This window comes from Lepidochelys kempii, chromosome 1, assembly GCF_965140285.1.
Source record: "Lepidochelys kempii isolate rLepKem1 chromosome 1, rLepKem1.hap1, whole genome shotgun sequence".
Classification (NCBI taxonomy): Eukaryota; Metazoa; Chordata; order Testudines; family Cheloniidae; genus Lepidochelys; species Lepidochelys kempii.
In genome coordinates, this window is record NC_136380.1 from 244,819,040 (window position 1) to 244,837,415 (window position 18,376).

Here is an 18,376-nt window from a genome sequence, read left to right on the forward strand (position 1 = left end):
CATCATCTTTGGTGACACTTCTATTGCAGATGGATTACATGCTAAAATAAAATATACGGGGCTGTAGCAGTTTACATAATGAATTACAGGATTCAGTTTCCTCCTCACAATGCTAGCAAACAAAAACTGACTATTACTACTGCCCACAGGACTACGCTAGTTCACATCAACCTCCTGGCACTGATATTGTGCATTTCCTCAATCAAAAGAAATACAAGGAAAAACCAGTGGTGGGCCAAAGTAATGTTAAAAGTTAATTAGAACTTCATTATTTGATTAGTTCTGTAATGAGTGATGTCACAGAGGACAGGTGAAGGGCAGACAATAACACCTAATTTTAAAAAGAGAAATAAAGAGGACCCAGAGATTTACAGACCAGTCGGCTTAACTTCGGTATCTGGAAGGAAACTTGAACAAAATATTAAACTATTTATAAGTACCTAAAGGATAATCAGGTAATAGCAGCCAATATGGATTTGTCGATCACAAATCATGCCAAACCAAACTAAATTTCCTACTTTGACCGGATTACTGGCATAGTAGATGGGGGGTGGGAAAGCAGAAGATGTGATTTATCTCAAGTTTAGAAAAGCTTCTGACATGGTCCCACTTGATATTCTCGTAACCAGACTAGGGAAATGTGGTCCAGATGCAATTACTACAAGATGGGTGCACAACTGGTTCAAAGACCATACTTAAAGAGTAGTTACCAGTGATTTACAGTCAATCTTAGAGGGAGTATCTAGAGGGGTCTTGCAAGCGTCTGTCCTGATTACCAGCACTATTCAATATTTTCATTAATGACATGGATAATTTTGTGGAGAATATGCTTATAAAATTTATGAATGACACAAAGCTGGGAGAGGTTGCAAGTACTTTGGAGGACTGGGTTAGAATTCAAAACAACCTTGATAAACTGGAGGTTTGGTCTGAAATCAATAAAATGAAATTCAATAAAGACAAGGGCAAAGTACTACATTTAGGAAGGAAAAATCAAATGCACAAAATCAAAATGGGGAGTAAGTGACAAGGCAACAACACAAGGGACAAGGTGGGTGAGGTAATATCTTTTAATGGACCAACTTCTGTGGTTGAGAGGGGCAATAGTACTGCAGAGAAGGATCTGGGGATTATAGTGGATCACCAATTGAACATTAGCCAACAATGAGATGCAGTTGTGAAAAAGGCTAACATCACTGCTGCGTTTTCTTTTTCTTTTCTTTTTTTTTTTTTTTAAGATAAACTCAAGACTGTCAAATATAACATGTGAGAAATAATTGTCCCGCTTTACTGAATACTGGTGAGGCCTCAGCTGGAGGCTTGTGTCCAGGTTTGGGTGCCACACTAAGAAAGATGTAGACGAACTGGAGACAGTCCAGAGGAGAGCAAAAATGATAGGTTTAGAAAAATCTAAATCTGGCTTTGCTTTTTAGCCCGACTTAATTTTTAATATTTAGTCTGAACTCTGGACAGCGCTTTAGTTCCCCTCCACCTGCATATATTCATATTTTTGTTGTTGTTGCAATTATTGGAAAATCAAAGTGGTCAAGATGGTGCATGCTTGAGCTGAGTGAACATCTAAGGCTATGTCGACACTACAAGTTAGGGGTGAGACTCCCTTTCTCTTGGGCACAGACTAATGCAAGCTCTCATCAAGCTAGCACGAGTCTAACTAGCAGTGAAACGGCTGTGGCGCTGGTAGCCGAGGCACAGCTGGGCTGAACACAGTACAAACCCACCTGAAACCAGAGGGTATTTACGCTGCATGGCTCAGCTATGCCTCGGCTGCCATTACCGTTCTACCACTGCCATGCAAACTCCTGGTAGCTTGATGACTAATGAGGGAGGAGAGGGGAAAGAGTCTGAGCAACCCACTGGGATTTTGAATCTCTTGGGGGAGCTGGCTGGAACATTTTGTGAAGAATTAACAGGAGGTAAGCAGGGAAGATGAAGGAATTTTAGAACATTTCAGCCTCTCTCTTCTTGGGCCACATAGGTCTTGCCTGAAATCTCATTGCTTGAAAAATTAAGCGGTTTTAATATTTAATGGCAAAGATCAGATTTAAAATTAATTTTTCTTCATACATACAGAAAGTATGGAGGTCAGTGTATCTATGAGTGACCTATTTTGTTTGTTCTTCCTCAAAGAAAATGCTACTACTAACATGGTTCTGGTTACTTCTGAGGACTGTCCTGTGGAATGCCCTGGAACAGATGGTAAATATGAGCAGGGAACAATAGGCCACTTTGGTATGCTCCTGGCATCTCACTTCCACAGTATTTATGAAGGAAGAACTCCTGTCAGTGTATTATTTCAGAGGAGGAGCCAGAGAAATGATTCTTCCACTCAAACATGGGGAACCATACGAGCAAGCCCCTGAAAAGAAGTCTATTGACAAGGGAGTCCTGGCAGGTAGAAAGTAAATAAACTACTCTTCAGCACTTTAAACAATTTTTAGGTATGGATGTGTGCATGTGTGTGGTGGGAAAGGATTAACGATGTCCATTTCTAAAGGTAACATACCTGAGGTGTTTAATTTCTCTAATAAAATAGCATGAAAGCCAACGTCAAGTTTGATAGGCCTAAAAACAATATACTTCTACAGCTGTCTCACATACACAAGGACTAAACTTCAATATTGCAGTCAGGCATATTTTTCTTTTCCAACAGATGAAAAGGGGAGAGGAGTGAGTGGAAGCAGTTTACGATTCATAGCTACGGCACGTGCTGCAGCGTATACAACATCCTGACAGGGCACAAGAACATGAAGAAACTGCATTTAATGTTAACTTAATGTTACATGTTTATGTAACTCCCCATCATCACCACTAAGATGGACATGCTCAGAACACAGAGGGGAAGGAGACAAGAAATACATTCACCTATACCATAGAAGATAAGCCCTTCGACAAAGAGCAGCTGCCAAGGTAGGTTGCTTTTTAGGCCTACAAACCTTGGCAGTTCACCTTTTACCCACAAGTAACATATGTTTTAAACCCTCTCATGTGCATGAAATAGCTTGATCTTTTGTTGCCAGCATCATCATGCCATAAACTGGTGACCATCAATCAACTTCTCCAGCTTTTGTATTCATTTACTAGCAAGGAGATTTATTACATCTTCAGAACAAATGGAGGCATGCGTGCGTACACACAGTATAGGGGAGTGAGTGAGAGAGAGAGATATGTATATGTAAACAATTCTGCATTTGATTTGCTCAGCTCAGTATACTTCTACACAGAGTTAGAATATCAACAAATAGAACAAAAGCTCTAGTAGCCGCCAAATCAAAGTAGCACCAAATGGAAGGTCAAAACCAAGATCAGTATCTTGCAACAAACAGTTTGGCTGACAATTTGGGGCTTGAGGTGTGTTCTGTACTAGATTTCTGTAGCAGATTTCTACATTCAACTCTCTGGAGGATAAAGGGAGCTGAGGTGTTTTTTGTTTTTGTTTTTACAGGGCAGAACAGATTGGGTTTTTTTGCGACTTCATTGCTTTGGTGGTAACAGGAGATCTTTTAAACAGCTAATATGGAGAAAAAGCTAAGTAAAATGACCTGCAGCCATTCTGTTTTGCACTGTAATCTTGTCAGATTATATAAATGGAAGTGATTTGGAGGAATGGCATAAAACCACCTAGTGCTGCAGGAAGTGGTGATGACAATTCCACAGGTGCCACTTTTCTCTTCGTCTTAGTACTAAACCATTTCTCCCATGTGGTGTTTGGCCTGCAAACTCCTTAAGGCAGGAGCTTTGTCTGTAAGGTGACAAACACCACACACACGGTATAGACATAATAAGTACATGGTGCTGTGGGGCACTGTAGGAATGGGGATGCATATTTTTCATGTCATCTTTAGTTCTTCATGCATGACATTTCACAAGCCATTTTATTAATGTAGATCTAGCCATTTCTCAAAGGGTAGAGCAAGAGGCACCATATCATTATGCTTTTAGACTGGGGTTGACCAAGGGAGCAAAAAGTAAAAGGCTCAAGTATTGGATTTTGAATCCTCTAAACCATCCTTGATTCACTTTCAATCAGATTGCATACATATAGTCAGAATAAGTCAAATTCTAGTCTTAATGAAAAGCATTTGAACAAAACATTGAAATAGAGCATTCCTGTTACTCTTATCACTGCTCTGCCATATTAGCTAACAAAACGTAAATCTGAAATATATGTTATTTACACTTCAAATAAAAGAAAGCATTCTTTTATTTGTATGGGTTACGCAAGATCTGCATTTCAGGCTGATGGAGTCTAACTGCCTTTTACTTAGATGCAGTGCAAAGATGCCCCATTCTATGCAAAAAGTGACAGTGTGGCTGCTTAGGTGGTCATTTTAAAAAGGCCTTATAAAAGCCACCATCCTTAAAGTGGCTATTAACGTGTGGAAAGGGAAGTCAAGGAAACATTAATATTTCTTGAGCACTCAGTGATATACAGAACACATGGTCCCTGCCCCAATAGGCTTACAAAACTTAGTTTAAGAAAACCAGAATGAAGACCATTTACTGAGCAGAAACTAGACAGAGGATAATACTTATGTACTTACTTAGCAATTCACATTATCTTTACAACCATTAACTAAACCTCAGTATCCCAGTGAGATGAGTAAGCAAGCAGTATTCCTATTTTAAAGGCAGGGAAATTGAGGCACCAAGTTTGTAAGACCATGGCAAAGCTGATACAGTAACAAAAATTATCCCAGTTCCCAGGCCTGTGCTCAAACCATTGGATCACACCTCTGTCTAAGATTGTTACAGAAGGGGTGCACAAAGTAACGTAGGAAATAGGAGCCAGAGATAAGAGCATGAAGTCAGCAGGAAGTGGTGCAGGAAGAAAAAACAGACCAGAGACTAGTGAGGAAAGGATGGTGGAAGGTAAGAGAATTAGAGATATGGCAGAAGAAGAGAGGAGAAACAGGGCCAAACATGTAGAGTGGAGGAACAACAATTAACATATAAGCAAAACTTTCTCACTGACCAACCTCTTTAGGGGAAAGAACAGGGACGGAAAGTCTCTGGGGCAAAAATCCATTCAGTTATTCTTTGTAGGCACTCACTGCTCATTCCGCAAATTGCTTTGATGCTCATACATTCCCAACCTTGATACACGTTTTCCTCAATAATATTTAATCTCATGTATCAAGCTTCATGTTACAGAGTTACAACAATCAATTTAGACTGAACATGTTAGCAAGGGCTTATTAAATTGTTTTACTTTGTGCTGTGAGCATATTTGATTCACTATAATTTAACAATGGACTAATCAAGAAGCATGAAACATTTACATAGCTTTGTTTTCTGTTATTAGGATTCTTTTACCATATTACTACTACAAAGATGGCAAACATTAGAAGTCCCATTAAGGTTGTAAAACCTGCTAGATCTTGAAACAGAAAACTTATACTATCATCTTGTAGGTGGGTCGATTTCAATGAGCATCAAAATTAAATGGACTTTTCCTTAAAGATGGCCACTGTTTTATTGCAATAGATATGGATAGAGGAGTTTGGATCATGAGTAGCCACTAGCTTGTTATGGAATTCTTAAAATAAACTTGGAAGTTTTCTTTTCAAACGAAACAAGAGAAACGAAAGAACATCAACATCATACTTCAGGGGTGAACATTTTGGCCAGAGGGCCACATCTGGAAATAGAAATTATATGGGGGGCCATGAATGCTCACAAAATTGGGGTTGGGGTGTGGGAGGAGGTGAGCGCTCTGGGGTGGGGCCAGAAATGAGGAGTTCAGGGTGCAGGAGGGGGCTCCAGGCTGGGGATTTAAGAAATTTCTAGTGATTGAGTGTCCATTACAACTCTTGTTAAAATTGTTCCTGCAGTTTATTACCCTCATTATTAAAACTGTGCACCTTATTTCAAGTGTGAATTTGTCTAGCTTCTGCTTCCAAGAATTGTTATACTTTCTCCGCTACATTGAAGAGTCTTCTCTTATCATAGTTCTGTTCCTTAGGTCTACACTAGGAAATTAGGTTGGTATAACTACATTGTTCAGGAAAAAATCCAAACCTCTTGAGCAATGCAGTTAAAGCAATCTAACCCCCTGGTGCAGATAGCACTAGGTGAATGGGAGAATTCTCCCATTGACTAGCTACCACATCTTGGGGAGGTGGATTACCTACACAAATGGGAGAACCATAGAAAGCATAGATAGTGCCTTCACTGAAGCACTGCAGCATTTTACATGTAGACAAGTCCTTACATAGGTACTTACAAGCTGATTAAATCACCCTTTACCCTTCTGTTTGATAAATTAAATAGATACAACTCCTTGAGTTGTTCCCGATGAAGGCAAGTTTTCCCAAATCCTTTAATCATTCCTGTGGCTCTTCTCTGAACTCTCTCCAAATTTCTCCTTCTTGAACTGTGGACACTAGAACTGGGTACTGTATGCCAGTAGCGGTTACACCAGTGCCAAATACAAAAGTAATATCAACTTTTATCAGTGACCTATCCTCTGTTATTTACCACTCCCTTAGTCTTTGTGCCACCTACCAACTTTATCAATGATTACTTTATATATATATTTTCTAGGTCATTGATAAAAATGTTAAATAGCATAGGACCAGGTACTCTAGAATCCCACTAGAAACACACCCATTCAATGACCATTCCCTACAGTTCTATTTTGAGACACATCAGTTACCCAGTTTTTAATCCAATTGATTTGTGCCTTGTAGACTTTGATCTTTCTAGTTTCTTAATCAAAATGCCATGCAGTACCAAGTCAAATGCCTTACAGAAGTCTCTTATGTAAACACTACTACCTTTCTGAACCAAACTTGTAATCTCTCAAAAGTAAATTAGTCTGAGAAGATTTAATTTCCATAAACCCATGTTAACTGGCAATTCTGTTACCCTCTTCATTCTATGTTGATCGAATCCTGTATCAGCCATCTCATTATTTTGTCCAGGACCAAAGTCAGGCTGACAGGTCTTTAATTGCCTTGGAATAGTATTTATTTACCCTTTTAAAAACATTGGCACCACATTAGCTTTATTCTAGTCATCCTGAAACCCGCTCCTCCCCCCAGTGTTCCAAGACTTATAGAAAAATATCAACATTAATGGTCTAGAGTGCTCCCCTGACAGCTATTTTTAAAAACTTTAGTGTGCAAGTTACCCAGACCTACTGATTTAAAAATGTCTAACTTTAGGAGCTGTTCCTTAGCATCCTCCTGAATTACTGTTGGAATGGAAAGTGTTTCATCACCATTATCCTATGCTCTGAATACAAAATCCGGCTTTTCCCCAAATACAGAAGTATTTATTAACATTTCTACATTTTCTGCATTATTATTGACAATTCTACCATTTCCATCTAGTAATGGACCAGTAGAATTTCTTTTGTTCCTAATATATTTAAACTCCTTAATGACCTTAATTTGGCCGACCACTGATTTCTTCTTGTGACCTTTTGCTTCCCTTAAAAATTAATACATATTAAATGCCAGGACTTGTATGTAGTCTTAGTTCTAACTGATGGTGTAAGTAGCATTTTAAATTTATATTAAATCAAGGACAAAACTAAACAATGCCAAGTGTGAGGTGGACACAGTAAGTACATGATGTGACTGAATCAAACAAAAAATGATCACTGTATCCATCTCAAAAACTAGGATTAGCTTAAAGAGACACCATAAAGTCAGCTAGCTGTGAACTCAAAAGCTGTCACTTCAGAGAAGACAGAAATGGTGAAAGCTGCCTCCATTTCACTGGACTGGAAAGAAATACCAATAATTCTTGGTTTCTGTCCATAGAGTGAGTCAATCATAAGAGAAACCTGGTTAGTAAAATATCTTCAGAAGTCCAGGAAATAACGAGGGGGCTTACTTGTTATTGGTAGGTCCTGTTGCCAGCACATCTGATTGCAACTTTGGGAAGAACCCTTGTTCATATTTGCCTTGACCGATCTTCATATCAAGTAAGTGTGGGTGGATGGCAGTGTGATCAATCTTCATGAGCCGCTGTTCAATCGATTGGGCTGCAAAAGGTATGGACAAATGAGTAACTACTTTAGTGTCCTAATCTGAAGCATGCGCCACAGCAGGGAACTTGCACAAAATCAGAGCATGGTTAAGTTCTACAATTAATTAATTGATCATTTTAGATACAGCAAGCAGGAAACTTTCTAAAGCATGTGTACATACTAATGTCGAGAGGGACATGCATGCATCTTGAGGAGCTCCCTCTCCACCACTAAATTAGAGACATTTTCCTTTCCCTCACTCCACACACCCCCAAGACCACCTCTACCAGGTGACTCTATGGGACTGCTCAAAGGAAAGAGTTGCTGTAGTGGAGTGATGAGAGGAACATAATCATCACTGTGTAAGCATCCTCTTTCTGCAGTACTTCTCAGTCCTGTCAGCTGGGGAAAATTAAGGCCCAGAGTGTGGCATGAACAGAGTTCTAAAACTGAAATGCAGAGTAGTGTGCGACACTAGGTTATTCAACCTATTAGCTGTTCGACAAAGCCAGGAATACAGTTCACTAATACGCAGACTGACAGCTAAGGACAACATTTTATTTTGAGGGAGGGGCAAGCAGAAGCACAGTGTGATCACAGGAACTTCTCTCACATGCTTCACTTATGAAAAATGAGAAAATGTTTGTGGTGTTATTTCATTTTTAATGTCACACTTGACCAGTTATTACATGAACAGGTCCGCTAAAATAATTCTTTAGATCTAGGAAAACTACTACTGACAAAAATGAAACAAGCAGGCATTTAGTGCAGACTACTGGCAACAAAAATATATTTGAGGGAAAAGACACTTTGTTGTTGAGAAAAGGATGATCACTTAAGCTGAGTCAATGGGTCAGATTTAACCATCTTTATCCCTAAAACTTAGAATAAAAAGACTAGCTCAGTCACCTAAAGGCTAGCAGTGCCCTGTGTTATTACACCAGAGGCCCAGGCTGTATTCTCAGTCTATTTCCTTGGGCACGCAGGAGGCCATACTCTGGTCTTGGAAGTGTCCTCTGATTACAAAGTCATTCTCCTGAATCTAAATAAACTGTTACTGATAACCACTTCTGAAGAAAGTCCTATCCAATCCTCATGAGGATTAAGGGATGTTGGTGACTATCAAGAGGCCTGAAGAGTGGGGAGTGTAAAGAAGGTGAAAAAAACTAGGAGCCCTCAAGGCTATGACAGGGAGGCAGAAAGACTCACTAGAAAACAAAGGGTGACATCCAGGCCCAACTGAAGTCAACAGGCGTTCTGCCACTGGCTTCAATGGGGTCAGGATTTCATCTCAAGTCTCCAGTAAAATGGGACCAAAAATTCCAAACCAGTTCAATTTATTGATTCACAATGAGCAATGAACATAAGTGGAGAAAATTTGTATTTGCCAAACATTACTTGGTTTATTCAGCTCTTCACAGCCTCCACACCAGCAGTTTTCAAACTGTGTGTCAGGACCCCAAAGTGGGTCACAACCCCATTTTACTGGGTCGCAAGGGCTGGTGTTAGACTTACTTTCCCGGGTGTGGGGGCCAAAGCCAAAGCCCAAGGGCTTCAGCCCTGGGGGGTGGGGCTCAGGCTACAGTCCCCTACCCTGCAGCTGAAGCCCTTGGGCTTTGGCCCCTCCATCCAGGACAGCGGGGCCTAGACTTCGGCCTCTGCTCCTGGGGTCGTGTAGTAATTTTTGTTGTCAGAAGGGGGTCACAGTGCAATGAAGTTTGAGAACCCCTGCACTACACTAAAGTAAATGGATTTTTTAGTCTTAATGATTCTAAAGATGAATAAATATGAAAGATGGAGAAATTACAGCTGTGACCTAGACTATTTTGTGAAGAGCACATCCCACAACCCGTATTCTACTTTAGAGAGTTGTGATTGAAAGGGTGCGGATCTTTTGGTATTTTGTTATTAGAACAACATTTCTTAAACTAGGAGTCCCAAGGCTACTGTAGGGGGGCTCATGAGATCACACAAAATATTGCCAGAGAGAGCTGGGGGCACGGGGAGGGGAAGAGGGAGAAACGGGGACAGCAGCCGCCACTTTCTGGCCACCCAACTCTGAAGGCAGCACTGCCAACAGCAGCTGCACATAAATAAGGGTGGCAATACTAGGAGTATGTCCCTACGAGCATGTACAGTAATTTGCTATCACTTTGGGGGATGGAGGGTTGTCATGACCTGAATTATTTTCAAAGGGGGGGGCACCCTCAAAAAAAGTTTGAGAACCTCTGTATTAGAAAGTATGGGTTTTTTATATTAAGTTTCACTTAGTCTTAGTGTCTTCTATTGTTGATAGCACAAAATACTGGGAGGCACAAGAATGGAAGATTAAATGCCTGCTCTGACGGTTCCAGAAATAGCTGGTTAGAGAAACAAGCGACTGGTGCTGGGTTCACAATTCATGTGACCGATAAAACATGAAGGAGACTTGCTATTACTATCATCTTGCTGCCTTTCACGAGACAGAATATGAGGTTCTGGTGCCACAATATCAACAGAAATAAGCCGTTGGATAGATAGCTGACCTGCAAATTAGAAAGGTTTTTAATCAAAACAGACATTCCTACTGTTCTTCTGTAAGGTAGGAGCATGCTGAGTTTTAGCAACAGTTAAAAAGCTTTATATAAATAAAAACACATTTGAAAATAATTTCTTTAGCATCCTAATAGCTTTAGGGATACATTTCCTAAGTGATACGGTGGAATTCAGCTGCACAAATTCCCCAAACAGGTGCTGCATGGCTAAATCCCTGTGCAGGATTTTGAGGGGAAAAAGTGTGTCCTGTGAACGTAAAGAATTAAAAAGCAGCCTCCAGTGCACAGCACACTGTGGAGTGATACGACATCCCCAAAGGCTCTATTCGGGACTGTTTCTATTAACTTCTCCCCATTTGATTATTGTGCCCTTCACCCCACCCGAAGCAGAGTTTGTGATTCAGTCTGTCCAAAACTGGCTCCTCATGAGAGTAGATGGAGGGGGAGTGCTGCCACACACCTTGGCCCAGGAACTCAACCTTTCTACCCAGTGCTGCTCCTGAGAGCAGCTGCCCCTCAGCTTATCCGAGCAACACCAAAAGCTGTTCAAAGTCAGGAAGAGAGACAGAGACCACAAAAATCTGAAACTCATTCTAAAATTCCAAAATTTCATGAAATAGAGTCAGGGAGGGGAGGAGGGCGGCCTGGGCTTACTCTCCCTACACCTTTAGTGTTCAAAAAAAGCTTCGGTAGCCAAAACAGTGATACTGCTAAGTACTGCTTTCACTTCAACAAGCTGCTCATCTCTCTCTCAAATGGCTGAGAATTAATTTGTTTAAAGGTCTTCATTCTCCCCATTGTACCCTTGAATTTTATTTTTTGAAGTTGAACATTAGCAGCTCTGGACATACCTGCTTCTTTTAAAGTGCTGCATTTCTGGTATATAGATGTCCGGAGTGCAGGAGCCCTTACATTATACAGTCTAATTTTCTCAATTCTGGAGTCAAACACCCGCAGAAAAGGGTCCTTCTCTTCCCACTGGGACATAATCTTATTATCTATGAAAGTTGCAAACATCTGGGTTTCAATAAAGTGTGAGAGGAATGGCAGGTAAGGCTCAGGCTGGTCCGACAGGAAAGAAGCCTGCAATAAGGGACAGATAATTAGTGCCGTATCGTTATTTTTTGTCTTGACACTTATTAAACAAACCTCTCCTATACTACAGAACAGAGACAGAAAAGACTTACTAGTTCATGTATCTAAAGGTTCCCAAACATACTCACAGGGTGGATCCTAACATCTTTCTGATAGCTACAGCAATTACTTGTGTGGAGAAGTATTTAGTGTATTGTTTAGTGTCTTTTAGTGCAATTTAGCATCTGGAAACAGGAAGAGCCAGCATCACATGACATCTCATCTCCCTCTGGACCACTATCAAGTGCATACAGTTTGGGAACCTCAGATATCCTTTGTCTCCTTGTCAGCACTCTATTGTGTTTACAAGGCTAATTAGCATCCACCTAACTACCTGCATCTATTAGAGTCAAGGAAACAACTGTTTGATACATGGATAAAGGTTAGATGAAGCTCCTCAACGCATTTATGCAATCTCCGGTTGCAAGGAAAGAGAAGACACCTAGGCTGAGATTTTTAAACCTGACGAAGGTAATTATCTACACAACTTCTGTTAAAATTGAGCTGTGTGGCTAAATCCTCTACTCAGGTTTCACCTGACAAGCCACCAAAATGGACAGCATCTGTAGAAATGCTAGAGAAATTAGCCTAGTAAAACGTGTACTTTTTTGAGGGGGGGAGTGGAACAGGCTACCCTCATGTCAAATACTGATAAGCTAAAGACCATATTAGAGGCGGCATTTCTACTTTTTGTCAAACCTGACATAAAATCATTTTTGTTTTTTCTCTGATGTTAATCCTCCTTGTGTCATTTTTAGCGTAGGATTTGGATATAAAAAACAAAGCTGATGCTATAGGAGCACTACTGCTTCCTTTAAAAAGCCACACTGAAATCAAGTGATGTGACTAGTCAGTCTGTTTCTTTTACTAACATGTCAGATTTTCCTCATTGGCTCCCCAACCTCTCACAGCCTACTTTTCATTCTTCACAAAGCTAAAGTTACAATGCTAGGTTTCTGACATCACATCTCTTTCCATAGTTTGATATTAGAGAAAAAGAATGGTCAGTTTCACTGCAAAGCCATGTAAGAAAAAAAGGAAGTCTAGATGGAAGCAAGGGAAGTATTGCTTTAAAGAAAGTGTCACTATAAAAGGATTTATATTTTAAGTTCCATGAATGCACCTATTCCCACAGTACGCGAGTGCTTATATATCACTACGCTTTGAACAAAGTCACAGGTAATGCTCCGTCAACTGCTTAGCCACCAGCTAGAATTATATTTGCATGTGCTGACTTCAATGGAATTATGCCGATTTACACCAACTGAGGTTCTAACCCTGTATATCAAAAGGCACAGGACTCTGGAGTAGATGAGCGATGAATAAATAACTAAAATGTAGCTATTTCACCCAATAGCAGTCAGCTAAACCAAAAGGCTTCTGGTTGTTTTTACTTTGTCAAAGTTTTGCATCTGTTCCCTGTTGGTCAGCCATGACTCCATATCCTGTGCAGCTTGAATGACAAAGGCCTCATAATCCGCGAACATCTGAGTGAAGCGGTTGGCAAAGACCTCACGAAGCTGCACATTTAGTTTATAGTCCCTCAGCTCCTCTTCTTCACACTGCAGTTTTATGTCCCTTTCCTTCTCTGCCATAGAAGCTGTGATGGTCATTTTTTCTACCGTCACTCCCGTCCTCTTTGCTAGAGCATGCAAACGGGCGATGGTTTCATTGCCTTTCAGCAACTCGTACATGTTGATGGTGTTGCTGGGTATATTTCCGTTCTTCTTGTCATTGACCAAGTCATTAAGGACAAGATTCTTGAGTTTGGTGGCACTCTCACTACAGTGCAGGTTACCCTCCGGAGGGATTCCAAACTGAAGGAGAACCTCAGAGATTTCCTGAATAAACTCCAGTTTGTTCGGGAACTGGGGGAATTCCTCTGGCAGCTCTATGAAATGATTGTCAATATCCACAAAGCACAAGTTAGCCTGAAAGACCAAAAACAATTAAAAAAAATTACATATACATTTTTGAAAATGGGAAATTGGCTCCAAATTTATTTCTCAACCTCTAGAATATAATCCCAGATCTTAGTTTGTGTTTTCCAACTTGATTTTTAAACGAACTAACAAAAAAACCCCCAAAAACATATCAAGAATGAGGAATTATTTCCACGTCACCAGCTGGTGACATCCACTTTTACTATATTTATTGGGTTTGAGTGCTAGATAAGAATAGCAGCCATATAGGAAAGTGACTTAGGGAGTCCACTAGTGTATGGCCTTACTGAAATAAATCTAGGGACTTACTGATGGCAATACTTAAAAATGTGTGACTTTATAAATCAAGGAGGTAGACTGCACCTCCTTAGATCCATGTGGGGTGGGGGACAGAGTGAGCATGGTCTCCTATGTAGAAAAGGGCTTGGGGAGTCTGTGGTACAAAGGGACACCTCCCTTCACCCTGCCACCCAGACACTGCTGGAGGGTCCCCCCCGCCCACAGGGTCTATGAAAGAGGCGGAGGGTGAGGGGAGAAAAATCACATTGCTCCCTCTGCCCACTTGAACATTAGCCACAAGAGTCAACGTAGCTACAGGCATTTATAACTTCTCTGAGGATTCTTCCTGGCAGCCACTTCACCCAGGGGAGCCTCTGGAGCTAGGCTACCAAGAAGTGGGGGTGGGGAGAGGATCCTGATGGGATCAGAGCCACAATGTGGGACTGCAGCGCCTCCACACAGATCCTTGGGGATCTGCCATATTTTAATGGCAGCATTCCCATTGAGGAACAAAATTTGGCTCCCAATGTGTCATGCAGGGAAATTTCCATGAGGATTTCCTCATGGAGGAGATTTTCTATTTCCCTCACGCAGCTTTTAAAAACACAGGGATGATCTTGGACCATGGACTTTAAAACTGTGTGCAGTTATCCGTCTACTTTAGTAGACACTTTATTTCAGAAGCTTCACAGAGAGAAAATCCTATATATAAATTAGTTACATTGCAAGTGCACCCTAAGGAATAATGGCACAATGAAAACAGTAACTGATTTTTTTCTCCTGAACTGCAGCTTGCATCTGAAATTCACTGCCTATGAATTCACTGTGCTGATTAAAGCAAGTGCTAAAACAAACCAGTTTCTCAAGGGTACCGTGTTCTAAAATGTTCCAGCCGGATGTAAAAATCTATGGAACAAGAGACCTACATATTCACAGGGTAACAGAAACATGTCCTTGTTAGGCTTTGAACTGATATTTAATTGGTTACCAGGATGCCTTCGGTTTCTCTAGTGCATCCTAAATATCCACTCCATTTCTAACAAAATTAGATTATATATTATTATAGGCTAATCCCCAGACCAGGTTAAGGAAATTAATTTTCAGCAGGACAACATTCAATGCAACAGTGAACCAAACCAAAAATAAAACCAAACCCCTAGAGTTGTTTTAGAAAATATTCTTTAATTTCAAGGACATTTCTGACATTAATTACACATGAATCCTTTCTGTGATATAAAAATGCGCTGGTTAAAATAGAAAACAGTGATAATGCACTATAATAAAGTTGGAACACATGCAAATAAAATTATTGCTCAGTATAAAGCGCAATCTGCTTTTCTTAACATATATATTTATGAAATGGTTAATGACCCACAGTAGCACAATTCTTTCTATGCTCTTAGCTCAAAGACCGTCTTATCTATCAATATTGCATTTCAAAGGCTTTTTAATTTCAGCTCTGCATAAGATTTACAAAATTTTAAAATGAGATTTGGGTTCAGAAATCCCTTAAGGTGTCCTGTTCACTTTCCTCTTCAAAAAAGATCTGACGATTAAAGTAAATGCAAGGAGATTAGTAACCTTAAGGCGGCATGATGGCCAGTTGTTAGAATTTTATCTCTAATGCACAAATGGTTTATATTTAGACCAAGGGCTTGAAAAGCTGTCCCTTGGCCTGAACAATAAAGGAATGCTAAAGTGAACAGTATTTCATCATCACTCATGTGTTAAGAGGATTTTCTGCTTGCTTTTTATTTTTTTAATCTGCATGAAGTCCAGATTCAAAACCTTCTCTATTAAATTCAAGGTTCTTCCCCCCCATAATTGTTATGACATACTGTATCAACCACATACTATAGCTACTTTTCAAATGAGATTAACCATTGCCCACATATAGAATGGGAGAACATAATAAAGCATCAAAAAATAAATACCCTTTAATATAGTACTTCCCCAGAATATGTGGTGCATATTTAGAAAAAAAGAAGAAATAGCTCTACAACTGTTTTGTTCAGAGTACCTGTTTTTGGCACTCAATATCTTTTATAACTGCTGGCATTTTCCAACTATTAAGTTGATTAACAGTTAGTTTTTCCTCCCAAATATTACCTTCTGTACATTGGAGACATTTAACTTGGCATAACATTAGTATTACCAGGCCACTACATTAAGATGTAATTTTTAAAATTTATCTGGTAACTAAAGAGAGCACAATAATTACACTGTATTAACACAACCTTTTTGAAAAGCATGGCTAGATAACTTCTTTGTGTTTAAAACACAGCAAGTTTCACATGGTTAGGACACTTTATTCAAGAGAAGACTTATTGACAACCACCTTATCATCATATGCAAAGAATCAAAGTCACTTCCTCCTAACACTGAAAAAGGATCTTTATTATAAAGCAATACTATCCCAGCACCGTTTCTCTGCCTCTGGTTCTAGGCAGAAATTCTGCACTGAACATTTCCCAGCCCCATTCCTGCCTGGTTTCTTACTGAAGTACTTATCCTCAAGCACTTAAGGAACCATCTCTTTGTCACATAGAATCATAGAAGATTAGCATTGGAAGAAACCTCAGGAGGTCATCTAGTCCAATCCCCTGCTCAAAGCAGGACCAACACCAACTAAATGATGTCAGCCAGGGCTTTGTCAAGCCAGGCCTTAAAAACCTCTAAGGATGGAGACTCCACTACCTCCCTAGGTAACCCTTTCCAGTGCTCCCCACCCTCCTAGTGAAATAGTGTTTCCTAATATCCAACCTAGACCTGGCCCACTGCAACTTGAGACCATTGCTTCTTGTTCTTTCATCTGCCACCACTGAGAACAGCTGAGCTCCATCCCCGTTGGAACCCCACAGACATGGGACAATGGCACTGTGCTGACTAGGTGTTACAGCCAGGGCAGCAGGTTTGTAGAATTTTTGGTGGTGCCCAGAATGCGTCCAAGTCGTGCCCCCGCCCTCCACCTCCCTAAAGGTATGGGAGGAAGTTTGGGTGTGGGAGGGGGGAGGTGTCGGGCTCTGGGAGGGCACTGGGGTGTGGGGTCTGGGCTGGGGCAGGAGGAATGGGTGTGGGAGATGTGCTCTGGGAGGGACACTGGGTGAGGGGTCTGGGCTGGGGTGCAGGGGGTGAGGGATCTGGCTTCGAGGCACAGGCTCTGGGGTGGGGCAGGGCAGGGGATGAGGAGCTTGGGGTGCAGACAGGCTGCCCCGGGGCTAGGGAGAGAGAGGACCCCCCCCACGCCAGAGAAGCCCCCTCACCTCCCCTGTGGCGGGTAGGTGCTGGAGGGGGAGGGGGCTGCCATCATATGTGGCTTCCTCCCCTGCTGCCCCACAGTGAAGCCTCACGGGGCGGGAGGGAGAGAAGCTGCCCCTTGCTCATGGGGAGAGGGGGCAGGATCACAGGGTCAGACACTCAAGGAACCCACAGCAGCTGCTCAGGTGAGTGAGGTTCAGAGGTATCCCGTCTGGAAACCCCCTCGACATCGCCTCCCGGTAGGTGTCAGGCGAGGGGAGGGCTGCCAATCCTGTGCACCTCCTCCCCTTCTCTGGTGCAGCAGCAACCAGCTGCCTCAGCCTGCTCTTGTACTGTAATCTAGCCTTAGGCAGCAGCAGCAGCCAGCAGCTCAGGCAAGGCAGAGCAGTGTGGAGTGGTGCCTGCTTTTAATCAGGCAGGGACGCTAGGGGGACAGGGGAGGCGCGCAGGGGTGGGGGCAGCAGGGAGGGGCCGGGGGAGAGACCCGGCTCCCAACATTGGTGGAGCTGGGGCCCTGGCCCTGAATATTGCTGGAGCCCAGGCACCACAGGCCCCTGTAACTCGCCATCCCGGTTACAGCAACACAAATAAGTCTTTAGAAAAATGTATTTATTGTGAAGGGAAATCCAGAAAAAGCCTATCGACAGTTCAGAAGACAGGCTCTTTAACCTACCACCATTCACTTCTTGATCACCACCTCAAATATGGCTCAGCCTAGTAGTAACCCAAGTCACTACCATTACGATGGATGTCCAGGGGCTTATTTGAAATGAACGTAGTCCAATTCTTACTCCGACACTCCATCCCTACCCTCACTGTCAATGAAGAACTCACTAGCCAGCAGTCTCAGAGGGGCCAAGGACTGAGCAAGTAGAGACTCAACTACCCTCTCACTGTCAGAGGAGGCACACTGATAAGGCACCGTGGGGGAGTGGGGTGTAAGTTTGCACTTTCCACAATGTATTGCATAGAGAGATCTTCCGTCTACAGAGGTGTAACTCGAGCACCTATAATAGTTACTTTAAAAACATTTACGTGACTTTAGTACTCAGACATGCACTCATGCAGAGACCTTAGCTAAAAATATAAACTTTAAATATAACTCATTTAAGGCCAGGCAGGTGGTCTAGTGGCAGACCCAGCCACAATTCCCAAAAGCTCATCCATGGGCAGGTAGGGTCTGGGAGTACACCGGAAACAGCTAGGATATTCCATGTTGTGGGGAGGGG

At 41.6% G+C, this 18,376-nt stretch overlaps 1 protein-coding gene across 4 annotated transcripts in view; it reads right to left on the reverse strand.

Annotated features, from left to right (window-relative positions):
- Positions 1-18,376, reverse strand: part of DENND5B (DENN domain containing 5B) — a 167,768-nt gene that overhangs the window by 48,090 nt on the left and 101,302 nt on the right. For all 4 annotated transcript variants that reach the window (XM_073321423.2, XM_073321415.2, XM_073321442.2 and 1 more), the window contains 3 exons: positions 13,062-13,598; positions 11,385-11,616; positions 7,864-8,014 (listed from right to left, as the gene is read on the reverse strand). In XM_073321423.2, the coding sequence (XP_073177524.1) occupies positions 7,864-8,014; positions 11,385-11,616; positions 13,062-13,598 (920 nt within the window). The remainder of the gene's footprint in view (positions 1-7,863; positions 8,015-11,384; positions 11,617-13,061; positions 13,599-18,376) is intronic.